This window comes from Engraulis encrasicolus, chromosome 10, assembly GCF_034702125.1.
Source record: "Engraulis encrasicolus isolate BLACKSEA-1 chromosome 10, IST_EnEncr_1.0, whole genome shotgun sequence".
In the NCBI taxonomy this organism is placed as follows: Eukaryota; Metazoa; Chordata; class Actinopteri; order Clupeiformes; family Engraulidae; genus Engraulis; species Engraulis encrasicolus.
Window position 1 is genome coordinate 31,655,178 of NC_085866.1, and position 24,518 is coordinate 31,679,695.

Below are 24,518 nucleotides of genomic sequence, written 5' to 3' on the forward strand. Positions count from 1 at the left end.
ACATGCAAGCAACATCTGCATACAAACACAATTCAGAGCTAAACACCCACCAGTGTGTTACAAAAGCAAATGTACAGTGCAGAGCTGACGTTTACATACGGTATGCAAACATATCAAAACAAGACCGGTAACAGGCTACTTGCACCACAAAGATGCTATAAAAAGAGAGATACCAACATAGGAACATTAGCCAACATGTTACCGAACAACTGCCTTGTGTCACAGCTATGAAAGCACATGACAAAACGGAGGTTTGAGTTATAGGCTACTGGCTAAAAAAGGTATATAAACAAACACCTCATTGAAAATGTAATGTTGTTGTTGTTGCGCTTTTTACATACCTGCCGTTTCAGAATCATTCTCTTCGCAGTTTGATTTCTGCTCGTCCATACCTTCTCCAGAAGTTGATCTCCTTCACAGAGATCTGGAATACAAAAACACATAGCAGTAAACCACAGAGCACACAACACAGGATATTCAACCGCGCAAGCAATAGGGCGTTAGCGCTGAGGTCCTTTGCGAAATGTGCAGAAGGCGCCACGAAACACATACACAGAACCAAAAAGATACACCAACAATTACACTGCGTTTTGCCAGCATCGAGGAAGACAAAGGCTTTAAACCTAAAAAGGGATTTACTTGATCAGAGTCGTCTATTGTATTTACAGACACCAGAAGCATGAGGCATCCTCCACGGCTTAAGTGTCCACGCGTGATACATTTCGATTCAGGTTCGTGGTTAAAAGAAAGGCATATCCAAAACATAAACACACAGAGAGGTGTGAAGTTATAGCACTACCACGACAGACATCATAAACAGAAACAAACATTATGCATAAATAATCGAGTAAATTCCGACAGTGGGAAAACTCAGAAAAGTAACTGGAGAATGGAGCTACACACCATCACAAAGTGCATTCCTCCATGAATTGCACCATGCCAGATACGGAGAGTAATCCTGGGTGTAAATTACATATGGCTTAAAGATAAAATAAGCTTCATTCGCTTTGGTGCGTCTTCAACCACTTGGCCGCGCAACCTTGCTATCATTAGCTAGTGAAGAGCCTGCTAACCGGGGTTAGCCAACAAACTCTGCATAAATAGCTAATCGGCTGCTAGTACGCCGAAATAAAAGTATTCTGGCGAATGCCTCTTAGATGCATGTTTGCATTTCAACACTTCGACGAGTTTGATTCATATCTGAATAACTGTGGGACCTATCGGAACCCAAATTATGTTTACTTTATATAAAACAACCCTAAAGCGAGATACACAAAGAAAATGTAACTTCCGTGTGCAACACTTCCTGTGACAGCAATGACATTACCGTGTAGAAACATCGGCGAAAACTCTAGTTCCGCATATGCTTACAAGATGAAGATTTCCAACCAATAAGATCATTTTTCAATAAGATATATTTTGAATTATTTAAACACCCGCAACTATGAGAAATATAAGGACAACTTAAAATGCAAGAACATATTTGGTTGCGATTGTGGTGAGCCACCAAAGGTTCATTAAAAGTGTCCACAGAGGCAATCTGGGCATTAGTTCTTTAGGAGAACGAACGAGGATATTCTGCCTGACCCAAGTTGACCACAATTCTATGCATCTTTTTCAGGTGGAAAAGACATCCCAGCAACCTGTCACCCGAAGACTAACCTGCTCTCTCTTGCAAAACAGATACAAATGTTCTTACATTTGTCTCAAACTTGGCCAGCCTTCCGATGGTGACTCTTAATGGGGGACTATTTTGTAGAGCTTTTAAGAAGAGCGAAATTACATCTTTTCCTGCAGAAATGTTTGTGAATATGTCGTGCATTACGTCAAAAATGGAGCCACAACAATAACATCAAACCTATCAAACTCTCACGAGCGAGTGTTCCATGAACATTCTTAATTCATATGCACCTGTGGTATGCGTACTATATGGATATAACAAACATTATTAATTTATAAAATATTTAGTTAATCTCATTTTCGTTACTTATTATCCGACTGTACAGGAAGCAACGGCGAACATGGGTCTGAATTATTAGGTAGCATTAGGCATTTACCCCTTTGTTGGCTATATGATAGACTTGAATAAACAAAGGGCACGAGATGAATACAGATTCGGATGTAAACTTCCGACATTAAAAGGAAAATGTTGTGTTTAACAAGGTCTGTATGTTTGCTGGGGTAGCCGACCGGATAAAGCCGTTCAAAACAATGTTGGGAGACTGGTGTAACAGAGGGAAGAGGGGGTAGCCATTACAACCTAATTAACGAGCCATCTTGTTCATCATTATACAGTAACAAGTCATTGCAGTAATAATAAAATGACGACCGAACGGCCAGCGACACGAATGCACAATTTAGACAAAAAACAACTACTATTTATATCACACTGGCGTCCACAGTAAACATGGCGTTGAAATCCAAAACACAGCAGATTTATGGAGAACTGAAGTCCACCAATACATGTCGAATCTCAACCCAGATTTATCTTCGCCGCGACGAGCCAACACACCAGGAAATTTCGCGGACAACCCTGTTTGATAAGGCCTCGCAACGAGGATAGATTGGCCCGAGTGTTGCTTGTGTCGTGCTTGTAAAAGATTTAATTCTGTTCGATAATGCATAATACTGAGAGTCAGGTAAAACTCTGAACCGCCAGGGTAAAGGCTGGTCGAACACGTCATGTTATCATTCTTTGGAAAGATTAATGGTGGGCAAACATCAGCAGCAAGTAAACGACGCAATCAAGCACTATTATACACTAGCTCGCTAACTTCAGCTAACGTTTAGCAAAATTATTGACAGAATTATAAATGCTCGTTGGCTCTCCACCCTTTTGAAGGCCATCGAATGTAAAACCCTGCAAAATTGTAGGGGTTGTGAACGTGTTATCTATACAGACGAGGACAGAGCAGTTGATACACAATCAAGAATAGTTCCTTATCTAGGTCACTTGTTTGTAATGTTGGAGAAAGTACCAGCCATCAATGATGCCAGACCAAAATCAAGCTAGCTAACCAACCAACCCCAGTGCTAGCTGGGAGCCCTGTATCGACATTTGCTGAACTTTCAACAACATTGGCCTCCTGAAATAGGCCTTCGTATGGCCAGTTTAGTATTTCGCAAGTGAGGTTTTCGTGTGATCTGGAAATACAGATATGTGATGACCAACTACACCACTGCTCTCGGCAAACTTGGCCACCTCGACTCCTGTGGAGTTCTGCCTATCCTGCCATTGATTGCTAGCTGAATGCCATACTCCATTTGTAATAACAACTGTTACAGCGTTGTGAATTGCATTCATAAATATGTGGTGTGGATGCATTGAAATCTCTTATTTATTAATTTGTTAACCAATACCAAATAGATCATGTATGTGCGACGTGTATAGAGCTGAAACAATGACAACACTGCCAATAAATCCGACCAGCTGAAGGACCTTGCAAGCGACCAAAACTCCAATCTCTCTAATGGCTGTTTCCACTCTCGGGGCGCATTGAAGTCGCTTGGGTTGGAACAAGACATACAAGTAAATACCAAAGACCCTGCTGTATTGTTTTGAACTACAACCACATCTCCATATTTCACCAATTTCGCAATCAAACACATGACCCATATTTTTCAATGAAACAGAATTTACATGTAGCAAAACTAGCCTAAAAAAACAGCTCGAGATAGCAAGGGGACGTATTGCAGACTGCATTTCTGCGTGTCTTCCAACATACAACATGCAAGAATGGAGGCAACGTTTAGTCAATCCCCCAATGTAATCGCATACGTTATTTACAAAAGTTTTCCTCCTAAACAATTCTTAACAGGTTAGCAATTTTGCAAGTAAGGATGGCGACTTGCAAAAAAAACAAATTAACCCGTTGTGTTCGTTCTGAGGGTTAGCTAGCTGGCCGGAGTGATATTTACTTAGTAAAGACCTTGTAGCGAGCTATGTAACGGTTCTTTGAGAAAATGGCTATTTGTGTTATATAATACACGCTTACCTTACAGTGCGATGCTTCTGTCCTCATACATCAGAACAATCCAGACATTGATCGCTTGTAATAGTCTCATTTCACGTAGCTAGCTCGGATAGCTAACGGGTTGCAGATGGGGGAAGTAGCTAGCTAACGTTAGTACGTTGGTTCGACGGGTGAGTGGCTAACGTTAGCTAGCTATTAAAATAGGACAGCAGTTTCCGCTGGAGTTGATCCTGGTCATCATATGGGGAAATCTAGATTTCAGGTGAAGGTTTGGTGACATGAATATCTAGCAAGTCTTGCTGGGAAATCAGATTAAAAGATAGCGCCGTCTGGCCAAACTGACCGAGACAACCACTTCTCTTTACTTGTAGAACTAAGCTATCCTCGCGATATAACATATCACCGACCTTTTCTAACGTTTGCGCTCCTGGCAGCTGAATTCAAGTGGTTGCCGCAAGTTTTATGAGATTAATACATGTGGCCTACAACGAATCGTGTCACACAGTGATTAAAACACGTCTATTGCGGCCAATCGCGGTCGTAGAGATGACAGCAAGTGTTTACCATCTGCCATAAGAACTTCTGCTACTGTCCTCCTCCAGTCCAGTCATTGCCACTTTGACTTTTGTTCAGTTACACATCTAGCGAGGAGGACAACTTGTGTCTCGTCACCACAGCCCCTTTAGAACACCGCAACAGTCAATCGCTGTCGGAACCAACAGCATAACCATTTGAATTTAGGGCTGTTCTTGGAATGCATGAAAAGCCTATATTATTTTAGAATATTAGCCTTTTAAAATTAGTTTTCATTGACTAATTTCTCCTTTCTTCATAAACAATGGACAATCTTGACCATAGTCTATTAAAATCAAGCACAGCCTGATCAGTTATTTTATTTAATTAAATGGTCTCCACAAGAACTAGAAAACATTTGTTTAGGTCTTTAACCGTGGAGAGAGGATGCTGTTGGATGTTGCAGGCCTTTTCCTTCTAAACAGAAGGGGCCGACAGCGAGCAGGCTTTTTATGGTGCATTCCCCAGCGGTAGGATCTTCCCAATGCAACCAGGAGGCAACTACCTCCCACTTGAAAGCGTTCCAATCAGCAAGTCAAACTTGAACTATTTCTATCAGTGCACCAGGGGTGGGACTTAAGGTTTTTTTCCCCACCAGTCACGGTGGTAGGTAGATTTCAAAATCTACCAGTCACTCACTTTTTTTTACCAGTCAAAGTGACTGGTTGGTTAAAAAAATTACCAGTCACCACTGAAATTTACCAGTCATTGGCAGGTGGACGGGTACTTATGGTGCATTCCCCATAGGTACTAGTAGGCAACCAGAAGGCAGCTACCTCCCACTTGAAAGCGTTCCAACCAGCAAGCCAACCAAACTACACACATGGAGGGACAAAAATACATATCCACTTCTCTAAGATGTCAAAAATGTAAACAATGAGGTGTAAACAACACCATGCGTTCTTTTTTTTCATGTAGCCGCATTTCATCTTTGAAAGAGGCAATGCCAATAACTACACCTTAGAAAGGTTCATGGGCGTTTTTTACCCTGTCCAAATCAACTCTATTTGTCCACAGAATGGTGATTGCTGAGTAATGTGCAACATAAACTATTCCTAACACTGTGCGCTGCCATTGCTGTGATGACATCACGATTGTCAATGGGACGAAGTCGGTTTGCTTCGCTTTTGCCCCAGCTCGCGACTTGAACATTCCGCTTCAACAGGCGTTCCATTGCATTTCAGCAAGTAGGAGGTCAGAAACATCCCATCTCCCAATCCTGGGGAACGCACCATTATTTCCATCCCTGCAGTGCACCCATGCTGAGCACTGTCATTGCTGTGTTGACGTCATGATTTCGAAGTCGGGGTACTTCGATTTGGCCCCAGTTGGTGACTTGAACATTCCGCTTCAACAGGCGTTCCAATGCATTTCAGCATGTAGGAGGTCAGAAATATCCCATCTCCCACCATCGGGGAATGCACCATTAGAAGCACACAAGGGCCCAGTGGCAATAGGCCTACATAGGCATTCATAGCCTACCATTAACCAATAAAGCTCAGCCCTTTGCTAGGCCTACCGGTATATTGAAATTACACTACAGTAATTAGGCCAAATGTCATATGAAATGACTAGGCCCTGTATTAATTAAACTTCAGCCCATAGCCTACTGCAACTGTCCCGTGTTTCTGTTTGTTAAATGTGTGTTCTGTTATCGTTCCTTGTCTTGTTAAATATTATTCATGTAATGAAAAAAATCAAAGCTCAACAGCGACTGAAAAGATATTGGCGGTGTTAGTGGCCATAATGCAAAGACTGGTCCAAGAACCATCTTCCTTCTTGAGCTGTAGACTGCATACTTATGCAATTTGAATTTAGTGGAATGTAGTGCAGAACCAAGACCTGCACTAGGTATTTTTAAGGAAAGGATGGGGTCTAAAAATCAGGTTCTCTACATGTCTTCTGTTGTGCAGTCTTGCACTTTAAAATGTCTGTATGTGTACTGTCTATACTGTCTATGTCCATACCTAAAATATGTCTATGTCTGCATGGGCAAGTAAGAAACGTAATTTCAAATTCTTTGTATGACCCAGCATGTAGAGAAATTGACAATAAAATCGACTTGACTTAACCATCGTGTACCATCACTCAAAGACACAGGGGAAGTGGTCTGGTACAGACTGGGTGACCCACTGAGTCCAGTCCCATTGACAGGATTACTTGCAGCTTTCCTCAGGATTAGCCAGCAGCAAGGTTTGGGACCCATGTGTGTGTACCATAGCTTGTACAGTTTACTCGGACGCGATTGGTCTGTTAGTGATAATAGATGGGCGGCTCTGTAGAGGCTCGCCACTCGCCATTGGTCCTGATGCTGTAGGATCACCGTGACGTGACACCACATCTCCTCAGAGAAATGCTTTGCCCATCTGCCCCCTCCACCTCCAGGATAATCCTCTTGAATACCTACACAGCTGTCTTCAACATGCACCCACAGGACAATAAAATACTGTAAAAGCATTTTCATTTGTCCACCCATGTCATTCTTCCTGTATAAGGTTTATAGATACCCAAAATACCAAAAAGAATCATTTTAAGTTATTTTTTATTTGTAAGAATTACATGAAATGTAAAAAAACCCGATGTTGGTCAATAGCACATTTTTGCCTGACAGGGATCTTTCTGTACAACATCAAGAGGCCTAGAGTCACACTGTGTTGACCTGCATTTACGTCATCACGTCATACGAATGTGCATGTGCAACAATAAGGACATTTTATGGAATGCTTTGGGTAAGTGTTCCCTCTGTAGGACTTGGTAAAAGTGAAGCAGCTTTATCAGAGGAGCAATGACCTTGACACAATCAACCATTGGAATGAAGTGAGACAAAGGCAACATTCTTTTCGAGGACAGATTCCTTGACAAAATTCCATTTGCATAATTCTCCTTTTTGTCAATCATTTTCTCAACTGTGTGCTGCACACTGCCTTTGGCACACGCCGATACTGCAACGTAGGCCTCACATGTTGCTACTTCAGCACAGTGCTGCCTGTCACCATAAATCAATATTACATGCTGAAGACCTGTTGTTTTAGCTGTTGACCACAAGGAGGTGTCACATTCCCAACTCTATTAATTCAGAGTAGAGAAAAGCTCCTGAAAAGACACATTGGGAATAACTGAACCCACCAACCATGATATTAATACACTTTAACATCAATCTCAGAGCAAAAAGACAGTTGTTAATTTTTTTTCTAATTTTTCCAAGTAGATCTATTTCTTAGTCAATGGTTCAAGGGATCTTACAAAATCTAATCTCAGCTGATGATTTGCATCTGTGTCAAATTCTGTGTGGGAAGCCACGGACATACGTGTAGTGTAGGTGTTCAGAGGAGCCAACTGGGGTGGGGGTTGCAAACAGGTCAGTTGTCCCGGGGACAGGGCCCCCCAGAATTGGGTCCTCATTACATTGTTTGTGTTGTAAGGGGGCGGGGGTCATATGACTGTCCTTGGTCCGGCCAAATTTATGTGCCAACAACTAGGTTGTTCATACTTCATATTAACACAAAAAAAATCCCCAATCCTGCCACACATCCATGCCAAAAACCTTGAAAAGCAGTAGCCTAAAAGCACTTTGCCCATGGGGCCAAATCATAGGCTTGTGTTTTTATGTAAGGCGGTTTGGACAGACCAGGAGGCTTATGAGGCTATATAATCATCTACAATAGAGGAAAGCTGTAAAGGCATCTGTAAAACAAACATTAATTATGAGATATCTGGTTGTATCTTTTTTATATTATGATTTTTCCTTACAAAATTAAATAATAGTTATTATATATATGATAAACTGTCATTTTAAACGGCAAAAATGTTGACATACAGTACATGGTCATAGTGTGAATAGTTAAAAATAAGCAGATACATTTATCCAAAAGTACAAAAATAAAAGTTTTGATGGTTGTATAAAATATTTTCTCATACCATGAATATTAAAATAGAATTTTGGTAGACTACCTAGGTCTCGAGGGCCGTTTGTGGTCCTTAAGGCCGTTTTATCCAGCCCCCGATGTAACTTTAATGTTATGCAGCTTCACATAAAATATGACATATTTTGTAATGGAATCTTAGGAAGTACGTGCATTCGCAATAGAATGAAGTTATATTCAGGGGTCCTAGAGAATGTTGGGTCTGTTTTAAAGGTGGCTGCCTTCAATATAGGCCTAAAGTGCAGGAGGAAATCCTGGTTTGGGTTCATAGTACGGCCCTCGGAGGACTTTTACCACCCTCAGATTAATTTGAAGTGGCCCCTGGTGGTTCCCCTGCCTTTGAACATAATTGGGCACCCAGGGACTGTCCTGTACATGGCCCCTGTCAAATAAGCCAATAACCTACACTAAACAAATCCATAGGACTGGCTGGTATGGAAAGACTCACCCACTTTTAGATGGACTAATATAAAAAGAGGGCTGTGAGAAGGGGTAAGTGTATGTATTTTACCCTATTGTGAAGATACGCTCATGGACATACACATTTTAGCAAGTGTTAAAGGTTTCCAACATCATGTCAGCATAAGAACACCAATCACAAACACTTACACACATGTAGGAATTCATTCATTCACTTGTGTCCCATTTTACCAAAAATCTATGGAGCAAACATGTAAGTATGCACAACGGCTTTTATTTTCCCTTTTTTTCTGGTGCAGGCCACTTTTTATGTGCACATGCACCATGTATGTGCACCTCTGGATATGAAACAATAATCTGCATACTCGACCAAGTGTAGGCTCCCTTGTCAGTGTTGGGATTAGCAGTGTTAGGTTTGTTGATACGTTTTAAGCACAGATAAAACAATAACAAAGTTTTTACAAGTAAAACAATTTAGAGTCCAGTAGTAGTCGCCCGATGTTGTGCAGCAGTCTGGCATACCAGTGCACAACATTACCCTGTTTGTTCCTTTCCTTGTTGCAGGTCTGCCCGTAGCTGTCCACAAGTAAAGCTGTGTTTGGTTGGCAACTGTTGTTCTGATGACAGCCTACACCTTTGGCTCCTATTGCCGCATCCCCCCACGTTTGGCATTTCTGCTGAGCATCATTGCACACGTGTGCCCCAGTCTGGTTGGCGATGGCCACCTGTGCCTGTGCCTGTGTCTGGGTCCACTGGGTCAGAGAGTGGAGGAGGCGAACCCAGCCAAATGCCCAGTGTGCCAGCCCATGGTCTTCCACGGTGGCATAGCTGGACGCCAGCACTCCGTCCACAAACAGAGTGCCCTCCTCTGTCAGCGGGGCGTAGACCCCCGTTCTCTCCTCCCATGTCACCAAGGTGACCTTGGAGGGTCCGACTCCCCTTCCTGGTCTGTGCACAAGGACATAGTCTCCTCTCTGCACTCTGCGGGCAAACTGAGCCATGTACTTGCTGTGGTCGTGTTCAAAGTTTGAAGAACGGAATAGCAAGTGATTTGGTGTTATTGCGAGGCGGTGCCCATTTTCCGTGCACAGCACTAAGAACACAGACCTGCTACCACAGTCTTTATGTAGGAAGAAGAGGACCCGGCTGAACGCGGTTTGGCCTGACGTCGTCTGGGAGAGGACCTTGTCTCCAGGCTTCAGGAGCATCATGGGTATCTGCTCTCCACCCTCCAGAGTCACCTTCCCAGAGCCTGGGAAACAGCCACCTCGCTCAAGAGCCACAGACTGGTCTGGGGAAGAGAAGACAGGCAGAGCAGAGGAGATACTGTATATTGAATATTCTACAGCACTTTATTTTAGGGTTCACATACTAATACATGTGAATACATGTCCAACTGTCTTTATAAGTGATTTATAAGGCATGTGCTGAGAAAAATCAATGAGTTGTTAGCCCTTCATTCACATTATTTCTTGTCCTCTGCCAGTAAGGCCTTAATTGTTGATATGATTGTAATAAGGACCTTGTAGGCCCCTAATTTAGCTTGACACATATTTTATGTAACATTTACGGACGTTAATTAGGAATGAATTACTGGCTAACACGTGAACCCTTCAATAAAGTGTTACCAAATATTTCCTTGTGTAGTGGTACACAGGGCTGGACTCGTCATCTGGCATAGCAGGCATTTCCCGGTTGGCCCCGCACCCTCGTGGGGCCCTATTTTCAGATTTTCTGAACATAGGGGCCCATGAGGGTGCAGGGCCCACCGCTGAGACAGTTCTGCGTCGCTAATTATTCCGGGCCCTATTTCTCCCCCGATCCAACCCTGGTGGTACATCATGAAAGTTGAGGCTACAACAGCCAGAGAGTGATTGGAGGGAAGGGAGTGGTGGGTGGGTAGATCAAGAAGCGTTATCAGCCATATGGCTCCATGTAGTGAGGCACAAAATGAAATTCAAGGCTGCATCTATTCTAAACTTTGAGTGTGTGTAGGGAGGGCAATATCCTGGCATGAAAAAAAAAGCCTTTCCCATATCTGGGCTAACTGTTTTCTTAGCCAGCTTATCCAAATGAGGACCCAAATCATCAGGCAGATATGAACATAATACATGATACTGTCTGAAGGTTAGGCCGTCTTTGTGTGAACGTACATGAATGCATCTTTAAAAATGGACCTTCTAAAAAAACAAGCTGTAATTGCTTTTTAACAGCATTGAAGTTGCTTACAACTCGGATTTTTCTCTACACTGATCTGGGTGACTGAGAATCCTGACAGACATTAGGTCAGTTGGGGAAAAAAAACAATATGAGTTCTGACAATGAAGGTGATGGTACACAGCGCAACTTTTTGAGCAACTTTTTTTTGCCAGGCAACACCACCGGCTCATTTGAATGATTGAAAAAAAAGTTGGTTGCCCACAAACATTTCCTCAAGAGATTGCCATGTGTATAATCACCTTTAATGTTGTCTTATATAGCACACTGTGCTGTATACTATATTCTACAGCTACAGCTTTTTTTTGATAATTTAGAGCAGGGATGTCAAACTCAGGCCCGGGGGGCAAATTTGGCCCGCGGAGCCATTTTATTCGGCCCGCAAGATCATTTCAAATATCTATTACAGTTGGCCCACATACACCCTAATGTATACTAGCATAACATGACTTGAACATGAAATTTGCTGTGTCACGGGATGTGCAGACACATTTGAACTAACAAATATGATGGGAAAGAGTGTGTGTGAAATTTAACTATGAATATGAAGTGCATGTACACACAATTTTAGTCCATTTTTAAAAATAAATGTTGAGTTCGGCCCGCGACTTGGTTCCAGATTTTGATTTTGGCCCTCCGTCAATTTGAGTTTGACGCCCCTGATTTAGAGGCTTTTATGTCTTTATTTTGATAGGACAGTATGAGACAGGAAGAGAGAGATGGGGGAAGTGATCTCAGGCCGGAGTCAAACCCAGGTCCCCAGTGTACTGTCTTAACAAATTGAGCCACAGCAAAGGCCTAATGTGATGGCGTGGACATCACTAGGATTGTGGGTGCACTGCGCTCTGATGGTTACGCCAATGAGCCTGGCTCTTTGGTATAGCAGTTGGAGCGGTCAGAGCCTCAATATGGTACCCCTGTCATTTCACTGCACGCTAGCCTAAGGCTAGGGTTGTATGTCACAAATAAATTAGGCTACTCTCTCTCTCTCTCTCTCTCAGAAGGTCCAGGTTCCAGTCTCGACGGGACTTACAGTTACTTGTTTATCACTGGTCAATCACTGTCACTCACCAATGTTAAATGCTCAGTTATTATTTATTACTCCATCACTTCACTGTTATTGGTCCATCAGTGTTACTTGTCCTGTCTTGCACTTTGATGTCAGTCTGTAAATGTCAGTCCTGTGTATGTCTATGTCCTTTCATGGTATAGAGAGAGAAACGTAATTTCAATTTCCTTGTATGACCTGTGCATAAGAAACTGACAATAAAAGCTGACAACTCTACTCCCTTTCGCTACAGCTACTCACCAGCTTTGACAGAGCAGTGCACGTGGTGCTTGGACTCGTAGTGGACCCAGTCGAAGCCGGCCTCCACGGCCAGCAGGGCCAGCATGCCGTACTTGGAGGTGTTGCGGTCGGAGGTGGTGATGTCCACCGCGCGGCCCTCGTAGTGCAGCGAGTCCGGCGGGTGGTTCCCGTCCTCGTCCCACGCCTCCGTCACGCGCAGCCGCGTCTTGGGCCACTGCAACATCACGGCTATGGCCAGCCTGTCCAGGCAGTCCTTACAGCGCTGAGGAGGAGGAGGAGATGGTAAATTACAATGCATTACATTACATTACTTTTCTTTACATTACACTGCATTACATTTACACTTAGCAGGTGTCTTTATCCGCCATGCTCCCACACTGGCTACGTTCAAGAAGCACCTTAAATCCCATCTATGGACTTTAACTTCACTGGCCCTTCCCCCTGTCCCTTCCCCCTGCCTCTCTGTATGTCTTCTGTTGTTCAGTCTTTACCCAGTCTTTAAATGTCTGCATGCATGTGTATTGTATAGGTACTCTAGGTGTACTATATGTGTACTATCTATGTTTATACTGTTTATGTCTATTCCTAAAGTATGCCTATGTCTGCATGGGAAAGCAAGTCAAGTCATTTCAGTTCTTTGTATGACCAGTGCATGTAAAGAAATTGACAATGAAGTCAACTTGACTTGACTTGACTTATTGTGTAATGGATACAGTCCCTGGAGTAATGTGGGGTTAGGCGCCTTGCTCAGGGCCACTTCACATGGATGGTATGGGCATTGATTGATTAGTAGACGCAGCCCCGCCGACAGGGGGGGACTAAAGGGCTTTTTGTCCCGGGCCCTGGGAATTCTGGAATAGAGGGGGGTCCCATAACTGGGCCCCCATGACGTTGGGCTCAATTATGATACGTTCACTTCAAAATGTGTTGTTTTTTAGATTAGAAAAGTGCTTTATTTGCTTTCAAACAATTACTTATAGATCAGGGGTGTCAAACATACGGCCCGCGGTCCGCATTCGGCCCGCCAGAGGGTTCCATCCGGCCCGGAGAAAAAAAAAAAGTTTAAAAAAAAAAAATTTTTTTTTTTTTTTTAATGAAATAACCGAAATGCTCAATTACGCACAAAATCGAGACCTGCATGACATTAACCCAATGGTCCCTCTCTTAAACTGTATATATGTAGTAAAGTGCACATCACACTTCTATTATAAATGGTGAATTTGTACTGTAACAGGCATTTTGTCCAGTTTGTCCAGTTTTCTGATGAGTTGTTGTGGTATTATCAGTTCAGCATTCAATACCATAATACCACAACAACTCATCAGAAAACTGGACAAACTAGGTTTCAGCACCTCCCTCTGCAACTGGCTGCTGGACTTCCTGATGCAAAGACCACAAGCAGTACGGGTAGGGAACAACACCTCGAGCACCCTGACCCTGAGCACGGGGGCTCCGCAAGGCTGTGTTCTCAGCCCCCTGCTGTTCACGCTGCTGACACACGACTGCACAACGACCCACAGCACTAACCATCTAGTGAAGTTTGCGGATGATACAACACTGGTGGGCCTCATCACCAAGGGCGATGAGACTCACTACAGAGAAGAAGTAGACCTGCTGGCCAGATGGTGCAAAGACAACAACCTCCTGCTGAATGTCAACAAGACCAAGGAGATTGTTGTCAACTTCCAAAGGGTCCAAAAACAACTGCCACCACTGACCATCGACGGCGATGCTGTGGAGAGAGTGAGCAGCACCAAGTTCCTTGGAGTGCACATCAGCGACGACCTCTCTTGGACCACCAACACTACATCACTGGCGAAGAAGGCCCATCAGCGTCTCTACTTCCTGCGCAAACTAAAGAAGGCAAGTGCTACACCCTCCATCATGACAACATTCTACAGAGGAACCATAGAGAGCGTCGTGTCCAACTGCATCACAGTGTGGGGAGGAAGCTGCACGGAGAAAAACAGGAAGACACTCCAGCGTGTTGTGAACACAGCGAAGAAGATCATTGGAGTACCACTCCCCTCCCTGCAGGACATTTACACCACACGCCTCACCCGGAAAGCACTGATGATCATCAAAGACACAAGCCACCCTGCACACAAACTGTTCAGCCTCCTGCCCTCTGGAAAGAGGTACAGGCGCCTCCGTTCCCGTACCACCCGGCTGGCGAGCAGCACAATGCACCAAGCGATCAAGATGCTGAACACTCAACCCACTCTCCCTCCACTGTCAGCCTCTAGCCAGCAAGGCCACTGACAACCCCCCCCCCACTGTCAGCCTCTAGCCAGCAAGGCCACTGACAACCCCCCCTCCCCATCCCCCACCACCATATCTGCGACTGAACATTCCACCTGCACTACTATACTTGTGACTGAACTTTCAACCTGCACTAACTCAAAACATGCACACACACACACACACACACACACACACACACAAGCACACTGCACTTTCTGCACTAAACCCAACATACACACACTGACACACACACACACACAAACACACACACACACACACACACACACACACACACACACACACACACACACACACACACACACACACACACGAACACACACACAAGACGCACACCGCACCTTCTACCTGCACTAAACACATACACACACACACACACACACACACACACACACACACACACACACACACACACACACACACACACACACTGCTGCTGGTGTACTTGACAGACCTTTTTATATTTATTTTCTTCAAAATGCTACTATTACCATGTCAGAACGCTATAAAGGACTTTTTTTTAGGAAAAGCACAAAAACACAACAAATACCTCTTAATGTATGTCCTCTACAAGTTTTCTGTTGTCCAGTCTTGCACTTTAAATGTCTGTATGAGCACTGTCTATGTCCATACTGTCTTAAGTCCATGTATAAGTACTGTCTATGTCTATACTGTCTATGTCCTTACCTTAATTAGTCTGTGTCTGTATGGGAAAGCAAGAAATGTAATTTCAAATTCTTTGTATGACCAGTGCATGTAAAGAAATTGACAATAAAACCTACTTGACTACTTGACTTGACTTGACTTGATTTGATAAAGCTCATATATTATAGACCTCATATAGGCCTATATAGAGATACAATTTTAATATGTCTTATTCGTATTGTATTGGTATTGGTTGTAATTAAATAATAAATATAATTGGATTTGTATTGGTTCCTATTAAGCTGAAACTGGAAACGGGATGTTAGAATGCGTGAAAATGCAGGAAATTACATCTAAGAAATAAAAAAAATTCTGGGGGAAAACCCCCAGACCCCCTGCCAAAAATAACTGTCCCTTATTTAATTCATTGACGGTTAGCAATGAATGAATGAAGTCAAGGAAATTTTGCATAGGATTATCAGTATTGCATTGCTTTCTACATATTCAACACACTTAAAACGTGATAGCACTGAACACTAATCCTCTGCTTTACGTTTTTTTTTTTTTTTTGCGATGATGTTACTAATGCGGCCCGCTTGAGGTCCACATGGGTTGTATGCGGCCCCCGGACCAAAATGAGTTTGACACCCCTGTTGTAGATGTTTGTCTTCATTGCCCTTGAAAAAACGGCCAATAACCCCCTATCACCCCTATTCCAAAATGGATTGGTCTTTCTAGAAAAAAAGACGACAGCATTCGATAAGTGGTCAGTGTGCGCGAGCCAGTTAGTAAACATGCACAAGTCAGGAGAGCAGAAAAAGAAGGAAAAACGAAAAAGAGAGGAAGAAGCCAAAAGGCTGAGGGGCTCTCTGGCTAAATATTTCAGGAAAGACTGGAATGATGTAGCAGGCACCAGTAAAAGCAGCTGTGCAGCAGATCCAGGTAAGACACTTTTTCCAGCCCCGTCGTCAAGTAGGCTAGCCAAACATTGGCACAGGAGGCCGTGAGCAAGTCGCACGGGATTCAGTATCAGAGAGACAGGGGGTATCGAATAATTTGATTACCACAACGGCTTAATAACAATGTGTTCCATGCGCCTATGTAATTGAATCAAAAGTTTCAGGCAGGCACGCGCACGCCAATCAGGCTGAATTGATATGAGAATCATCCCCGGTCAGCTGAATTACAGCCAGTGTAACTCGACTCTGGTTTAAACTTATTTGGTTTAAAATAAGCCAGTGGTATGTCAACGTGTGGAATTGACATTTAGATAGCCTAGAATTGAATGTAACGAATGGGTTATAACATTGTCGTCTTGGGATAACCTGTAACTTTCGGTTCTGATTGCGGTGAACTTAATAACTCGCAAGATGAATGTGGTGATAATCACAACACTTTTAGCACTTGTGATGTTTATCTGAAGTTATTACTACGAACAGCAAGTCTTGTCATATTCCCTGCATTGCATCGCATTGCATTTGCTGTGTGCTACGCCCACTACTAGGAACTAACATTCGCAACGCTGAGCAGTACTGAGAAGCTAAAACAGCTAATTTTGCTAATGAGGAAGTCGGCCCTAGGACACAGCGGAGATCGCCTGACTCTGTTCTCTGTATGGCTCTGGGTTGGGCGTTTGACTATTTCGTGTAGGAACCGTCAGGGATGAGGGGGTGGGGGGCTTTTTTGGTGTTAGGAGGGGGGGCCCATAGAGCTCGAAAGTCCCGCCCCTTAGTTCCGCGTTTCACGGGACCTAAGCTGACCATCTAACAACATGGTAGAGAGTAAATATCTTCTGATCTCAATCATGATATGCGCTGGGCTACAAATATGCTGTTTAAGAGGCTAGATAAAGATTATTCATGCCGAAGTATCAATGTTTTGTTCCGAGGCCGTCGGCATGAAAAATGTGAAGAAACGTTTGGGGGTTCGTACGAAAAATTAAGCAAAAATATCAGAAACAACATATATGGAGCTCGTGGCACAACTCGAAGGGGATCGAAATATCATTTTAATACCGCCATTGGATTACATGCTACGATTTTCGGCTAAAAACGCTGTTGAGGTCCCATGAAATCGGGGGAAGTGACGTCACTTTCGAGCTCTATTGAGAAAATTTTGTCCCGGGCTCAGCCAAACCTGTCAGCGGCCCTGAGTAGACATAATGATGATCCCCTCCATGCTGCGCCTCTAGAGTAGTGGTTCTCAACCCTTTTTTAATAAATGCCCCCTGGACCTCATCATAAGCCGCCCAACGCCCCCTTGAACTCTTCATAAACATATCAATGCCCCCCAATGGCAACTAAGCACCCCCCCTTTCAGCTGTATCCTTCTCAACACCCACCCATGGCTCTCCGACGCGCCCCTGGGGGACTGTATAGCCCCCGCTGAGAAACACTATTCTAGAGACTTACTGTTTCCAAGATGGTAATGACCATAGCAAGGTCATAGCAAGCTTCTGATTCCATCTGCATGAAAGGGCTACAGCTCTTGACAATGAACATAATGTACGAATGTCAAGCAACACTAAGCACTTTTTATATACTAATGTTTCCAAAATGTTCCAAGTGGTTAATCAACATGTAACAGGGCGAATTTCTAAATTCACTTTGATGTTCTCCTCAGGCCATAACCACAGCAAGTACACTAAACTACTAGGCTCCATTTGGTGAAGCAGGCAGTCTGTAGTGTCTTTGAATGACAAGTCATTTCCCCTCACACCTGCAGGGCCAACTAAAGACAAAAAAAATACTTAATGTTGCTTTAATACTGTATGTTATACTTTTAATTCAACAAACATTGCTATTTAGAGTGCCCACCATTATAGTCCCCAGAAAAGCAGAAAATCTCCCTGTCCCTCCCTGAGAGGCAATTCCTCTACTCTCTTGACTGACTGAGGAAAAAAAACTAATAAGTGTTGCTTTAATGTGCAATGCTGCTTATTCAGCTCATATTACTGTTTTGTGTGCATGGACCATAAAAAGTCCCCAGAGGGGTTAATCGTCCACTTTGGGAGGAAGAACCATCTTGAGCTTTTTTTGTCCCACCCCATTAGTTTCCTTATGTAGTAAATCCAGCCCAATCAACAGACCTGTCACCATCTCAACCGCCTGAAGTGGAGACATCCTCTGTTACTCATTCACCACTTTGAGAGAGAGTGTGTGTGTGTGTGAGAGAGAGAGAGAGAGAGAGAGAGAGAGAGAGAGAGAGAGAGAGAGAGAGAGAGAGGGAGGAGGGGGGAGTTCTCTTCTTTCACTTCTCTTGCTCTTTCAGGGTTTTTTTTTCATTCGTGCTCTTTTGCTTGTTGAATTTGGTCATTTGGTGACAAAATGCCAGCCAAAATGCCACCGACCACAGACACCACTGAGACTAGACTAGACTACACAACAGCAGGACTGTATAATCAGTGTTGTCACATTGCACGTCTTTGGTTGACATCATGAAAAATTCTCTCCTGTGTGCTCAGCCTTCATAAAAGGCCATCTCTCCTACCCCGCCCTACCCCCACCCTCCTTTCCTCAAACAATCAGAGAGAAAAGCTACTGTATCCAGAACCCAGCATTCCGTGGTCATCCCTGCCGAGTGAGAGAATGATCAAGGTCAGCTTCCTTTGTTTCCATTGGGCGACTTACATTTTTTTTGTGCAAAATACAGTAACGCCCCCCTTAAATGAATCTCTCTGTGCATGTAAGTTACATTGTGCATACAAGGGATCGAGAAATTTGAGAAGCTACATTTGTCAAATCAAAAATAATGTGTATTATAGTATGTTGCATTATGTAACATTCTACATGTAATTACAAGTTATAACATTCAGTTTCTTATTTAAATTCACATCAAGAATTGTTCGACTGTTAAGAAATGTTTGAGACGTCTGGCTGAGTGCCGGTTAGGCAATTCATTAACCCGACTGTATTTACACTGAAGGAGGTCACCTGGTTAAGAATCTAGGTGCAAACTATGAATGGCTTGCTCTTACAGCCCATTCCAAAACCAGAGCTGTTTATTAACAGTGGACTGAAGCCATTAGAAAAACTATAAATATGAGAGAATACAAAGACATGGCTCCTGTTAGAAACCTGCTGTAACAGGAGAGACAGGCAATGAGTCAGTCAAAATGTAGTTGTTAAAGGTTCTCTGTTATGATGTTTCAAGTAATGGCAGTGAAGTCTACAGCCTTCCACTGGTAGAACAATGTAGAACATTATGAGATTACTGCAGCCATGACAGAATATGAAAGTCAAATGTCAAAAGGAATATAAACAGAGTGGGTTGCTGTGCATGTTACGGACCATGGTATCACACAGCAAAAACAAAGCAAGAGGGGATAAAGTGAGAACATGTTTTCTTTTCCTTTGGGAGTTGGTTATAGTTTGTGGGTGGTGTAATGTGTGTGTAATGTAAGGCACTGGGTTGGCATGTTAAGCTACACTGGGTTTATATTCAAGTTATACCCTACCAGACCTCTGTTTATATTCAAGGTAGCAGAAAGGTGTGTCATCCCCACAGCAGTTTGTGTGTGCCTGTATTTAAGAAAGAGGTGGGTTGTATCTGTTGGACAGATGAGATCATGAAGAAAGTGGGGGGGGGGGGGGGGGCTGAGGCTGAGTTTCTTTGGCTTGCCTGTATGCGACGAGAGGGCAGCAAGCAAAGCGTGGTGGAATGTATGGGCATGAACTTGGGAATGTGACAGCCAGGGTGAGAAAGAGAGAGGAACAGAAAACAAACTGGGGACATTTTCCCTCCTGCGCCGCTGTTTGACAGAGGCGTGTCATTGTCGGAACCACAATAGAGGCCCTTTCCAGCGCGTCGGCCATTACTTCAGCACAAGAGAATTCTTGCACAAGGCAAACCCCGCAAAAAGCCTACCCCCTTCCAATCCTGACGCCGCGCAACAAAGAGCCGCTTTCAAGCCTTGGTCAAGGAGAGGGCACATACATACATACACACCATGCTCGGAAGCCGGCATCGGAGAGGGCACAGCTTCATATAATCATAAACACACATCACGTACGATCATTCAGAAGGGTAGCATAGATTAGGCTTCCCGTGGGAACACTGTGTATAGGGGTGCGCATAGATAAGGCCTCTTTATTGGCTACTACTGGGAACCAAGTGGCCCGAGCTACAGCCTGGTGTGTAGTAGTAGCTTAGCGCTGCTTATTATGACTGGCAGTGTCTGCAAACATCAGCACTGGGCAGTGTTGCCTGATGTTTCTAATCAAATCCTGCCGAAACGGTGCTCAAAAACCACCTGCCAATAAATTCCGCCCAATTTCAACAACTTGTATTGATTTTTTGGACATAAAAATGCTGAAAAAAACCCCAAATGGCCAATTTTTACCATTTTTACCCGCAGACGGCTTTCCCAAGCAGCCCAATTGGGGGGTTAACGGCCCAAACTGGCAACACTGGCACTGGGGCACAGCAGGTCTGCACCGGGGCTGCATTGTATTGTGCCATGATGCCAATGTCACGCCTCACATGTTTGAGAAACTAGCACTCATAAAATCAGGCACATGTGTTATATCAGACCTGTTAAAGTGGCTAGTCCGACTTAAATTGTTAAAAGCCACAGCTGAGTTTTACCAGTTATTTGGCCGGTTGGCATGCAGTGCCAATGTCAAGCCTCGGACTGCACCAGGCTGCATTGTGCCATGCATGCCAATGTCTCGTCTCGCATGTTTGAGAAACTATCACTCGTTACATCAGGCACATGGCTGCGTCTTATCTAGCTGTCTTTATGCTTCTTATCTAGGTGTCGGGCAGTCATGTGTAAGCAGTTAGGGCGTCAGACTTGTATCCAAAAGGTTGCTGGTTCGACTCCTGACCTGCCAGGTTGGTGGGGAGAGAAATCAACCAGTCCTCTCCCCCATCCTTTTCCATGACTATGGTACCGTCCCGCTGCACTGATCCCTTGGGGCGCCATTGAGGGCTGTAGGAGTGAAGCATAAATGCAATTTTCTTATGTGCAGTATGTGCAGTGAACACTTGTGTGCTGTGGAGTGCTGTGTCACAATAACAATGGGAGTTGGAGTTTCCCAGCTGGGCTTTATTGAATGAGTCAACACCTGACTATCAAATACTCCATCAGATAGCCAAGCTGCTGCTGCTGTGGTGTTAAACTGCACCCCCCATGATTGTTATCCTAACTGAGACCAATAGAAGACAAGTGAGATAGGCCCTTTCAGCCGTTGACAGTGCATGCATTGTCTCCATCTCTGAGACAAATCACTTCCTCCTCCACCAGCAGTCTAACACACATAAGAGGTATGACTTATGGATGGTGGAGCGCCAGTCGGCCGGCCAAGTGATTTTGCAGAGTAGCACCTGGTGACTCAAGGTGTGGTGTGATGGTGGCTTGTTTATCTATGTTCTGGAAACTCCAGTGAAAGCCCAATTGGGAAACTCCAACTCCCATTTTCATTGTGACACAACACTCCACAGCACACACGTGAACACTGCATTCAACGAAATTGCATTTATACCTCCCCCGTGTAAGGAGGCAGCCCCCAATGGAGCAGTGCAGCAGGACGATATCATGCTCAGGGTACCTCAGTCATGGATGAGGATGGGGGAAAGCACTGGTTAATTACTCCCCCCCACCAACATGGCGGGTCGGGAGTCAAACTGGCAACCTGTGGACTACAAGTCTGATGCCCTAACCAACCACTTATCCATATCTGCCCTAGAGGTAAAGAATCTGAAGACTTCAATGGTCGAAACTCAGTTCTGCCATGGAATAAAACACACAGACAGACACGCACAAAAAATGATTTGAAGTGTGCTGCTCAGACACCTCACTCAAAAACGTTACGGCAGCCATTATCCTGCTCCTTAACCTGGGATGTGCCCAATATTCCTTTTCAACTTAATCTTGTTTATCTATCTCACACTCTCACTGGATGAGTCTAATGCGAAACAACTGTTATTAAACATGTAAAAGGCATGTATTTTCTTTTCAAAGGCCCCTATATGAGAATTTGCATTGGTTTGATGGACCTTCAATCAGATGTGGGTTCATGCAAATGCCACTACTGTATTCATGACTTACCTGCAAAGCTGCCCTGGAGGTATTTTATGGATACCAGGGAAGTGAACCTGGTGACTGTTTCACTGTCTAGCCTCAGGCAGTTGGTTAAAGATTACAAAGGTGACCAAATGCTTGACTGTACATTATGATCATGTAGACAAAGCTATAGGTGAATACTTTGTCCGAAGAATCCTCTGGGAGTTGGCTTTTACAGATCACACACGGCATGTCATGGCATGGCATACAGTTGTGAAGCCTTTCAATCACACATACTGACAACAGTAAAACAGTAAATCTTTCACACCTGAGGTCCTCACCTTGGTCATAAAGCGGTCAGCTTGAGTGTGTTCTTCGTCTTTGAAATCGACGTGAATGTTGTAGTTGCACATCAGCTCGTTGAAGCGCTCTGATTCGCGTGTGATCTTGCCCTCTGGACGCCCGCTCGCGCCCAGGTTATTCTCGGAGATTTGGGGCACATACTGCTTGTACTTTAGAGGAGCTAGTCTGCGTGGAGTGGGACGGACGCCGTAGCCCCGGCCAGGCCCGCATCCCTGGACCAAAAGGGATGTGAACGTGCACACCGACAGCAGGACGAGCAGTGCCCGCCTATGCCATGGAGACAACGTCATTGGTGTAACTTCACAGTCTTGGGCACCTGCTGGCATTTTGGGATGACACTGATACTCCCCACGTCCATATCCTGTTGTCGATTGGTGACGGTTTTGTAACCTATCAATGATCAACTGCAATAAAAAATTGTTTGTGTTATGTCAACTAAGTTTCTTAGTTTATTGGCAAATAGTGCACTCTATTTTTGGTTTGAAACACATTCGTATCTGTAGTCTGTTGCCCATTGTTGTTTTAAAAAACGAAGGTATCGAAGGTAATTGGTCAAGAAATGAAATTGTCATTTTTCAATGCGCAGAATTCCTTTCATGTTTACATAATTCATGAGATGATGCAAACTGACTCTGTCGCGCATGTCCTGAAGTGTATCATCCCTTGTGTCCGTGAAAGGTAACAGGTGTATTCCAGGTATCCAATCACCTCTCGTCCTTTGATCCATAACAAACAACTGGCACATGTCCCTTAAGATCCATGTCTCTCCCGGGTCCGCTAGCTCTCAAAACCACAATCTTTGCCTTCATTCCACCGACTACACTGAAGCCACCTCCGTGTCAAACCATTCGTTATTCTCCGTTGGCAGTCTCCAATAGAGACTGAGGGCTCCTGTCCGTTTTGCTCTCGCCGCCAGGTCTTATTTGTGACCGGACAAGATTGCCCTCCCTTCCTGCGCGCGCTCCGAAGGCGACAGTGGCGCACACGCCTCCAATTCCACCTCGTGCGCCACACAGGATGACTCTCCTTAATGACTCCCTCCCTCTCTATTTACTTTGTTTCATTTACCATAATTTCTTACAATTCTATCAAACATACAAATCCTCTGACACATTTTTCTTTTACCTCTAATTGAAAGGGAACCTAACTGCAAGCTAAGGACTTTGTCCCTTGGCTTGGTGGGGTAGATCGCGGCGAAACAGTAGTTTCCCAAGGGATGAATTGAGGAGAAATGCCTTTTGACGGTAGTATATAAATAGCTCGGTTTAAAGGTGAGGGTCTGTGACACACAGCCAACTCCGCTCAACGGCTTCCTGCTGAAGAGACAGTGCAGCCCTGACACGCGCGCTCTCTCGAGCCGCCTAATCTCCCTCCTTTTGTTTTCTCCTGAACCACGAGACATGGCCTCAGCGCTCCTAAGACCTCTTGACTGGAAACACCCAGTGATTCTGTCGACGTAATATTTTTGTCCCCGTCATTACAATGGCCTGTGTTTCAGAAAGCAATAAAATACCTACATGATAATGTCTACTTGTGATAGATGATGATGAAGAGGACAAGGGGACTTTTCAAATTACTTCCTGGAGATGATTGTACTACGAAGAATTTGACAACTTATCTTTTTCATTTAGATTTTAAAACGCACTCTCCACAATGAGGCTATATGGCGTTTCCCCACACAATGAAATGTTTCAAGTATTTTATTCCACGGGGCCTTTATTCAAGGAAGAGATATGTAAACATTGAAAATGCCATGGCAGTGAAGGACAATAGGTGGGTGAAATGACTTCTTCTGGTTTGGGTGTTTCGGGCTGGTTTGTTGTGGC

At 44.0% G+C, this 24,518-nt stretch overlaps 2 protein-coding genes across 8 annotated transcripts in view; both read right to left on the minus strand.

Moving 5' to 3' along the window:
* The window catches only part of kmt2d (lysine (K)-specific methyltransferase 2D), a 71,161-nt gene extending 66,553 nt beyond the window's left edge, over positions 1-4,608 (minus strand). For 4 of the 6 annotated variants that reach the window (XM_063208638.1, XM_063208639.1, XM_063208637.1 and 1 more), the window contains exons 1-2: positions 3,996-4,608; positions 342-424 (exon numbers count right to left, since the gene is read on the minus strand). In XM_063208638.1, the coding sequence (XP_063064708.1) occupies positions 342-390 (49 nt within the window). In that variant the 5' untranslated portion in view covers positions 391-424; positions 3,996-4,608. Of the gene's footprint in view, positions 1-341; positions 425-903; positions 1,363-3,995 lie in introns of those variants that run through there. The other 2 variants (XM_063208640.1, XM_063208636.1) reach the window with 2 other exon arrangements.
* Positions 4,609-7,072: 2,464 nt separating this feature from the next.
* Positions 7,073-23,870, minus strand: dhh (desert hedgehog signaling molecule). 2 transcript variants are annotated; one of them, XM_063208642.1, is made up of 4 exons: positions 23,324-23,870; positions 22,671-23,096; positions 12,417-12,678; positions 7,073-10,181 (listed from the first exon to the last, which is right to left on the minus strand). In XM_063208642.1, exons 1-4 carry the CDS (start codon positions 23,435-23,437, stop codon positions 9,349-9,351), a joined length of 1,635 nt encoding a protein of 544 aa, XP_063064712.1. In that variant the 5' UTR covers positions 23,438-23,870; the 3' UTR covers positions 7,073-9,348. The 2 variants fall into 2 exon arrangements, with proteins under 2 accessions (XP_063064712.1, XP_063064713.1); XM_063208643.1 differs by having other exon boundaries at positions 22,671-23,870.
* Between the last annotated feature and the right edge of the window lie 648 nt (positions 23,871-24,518).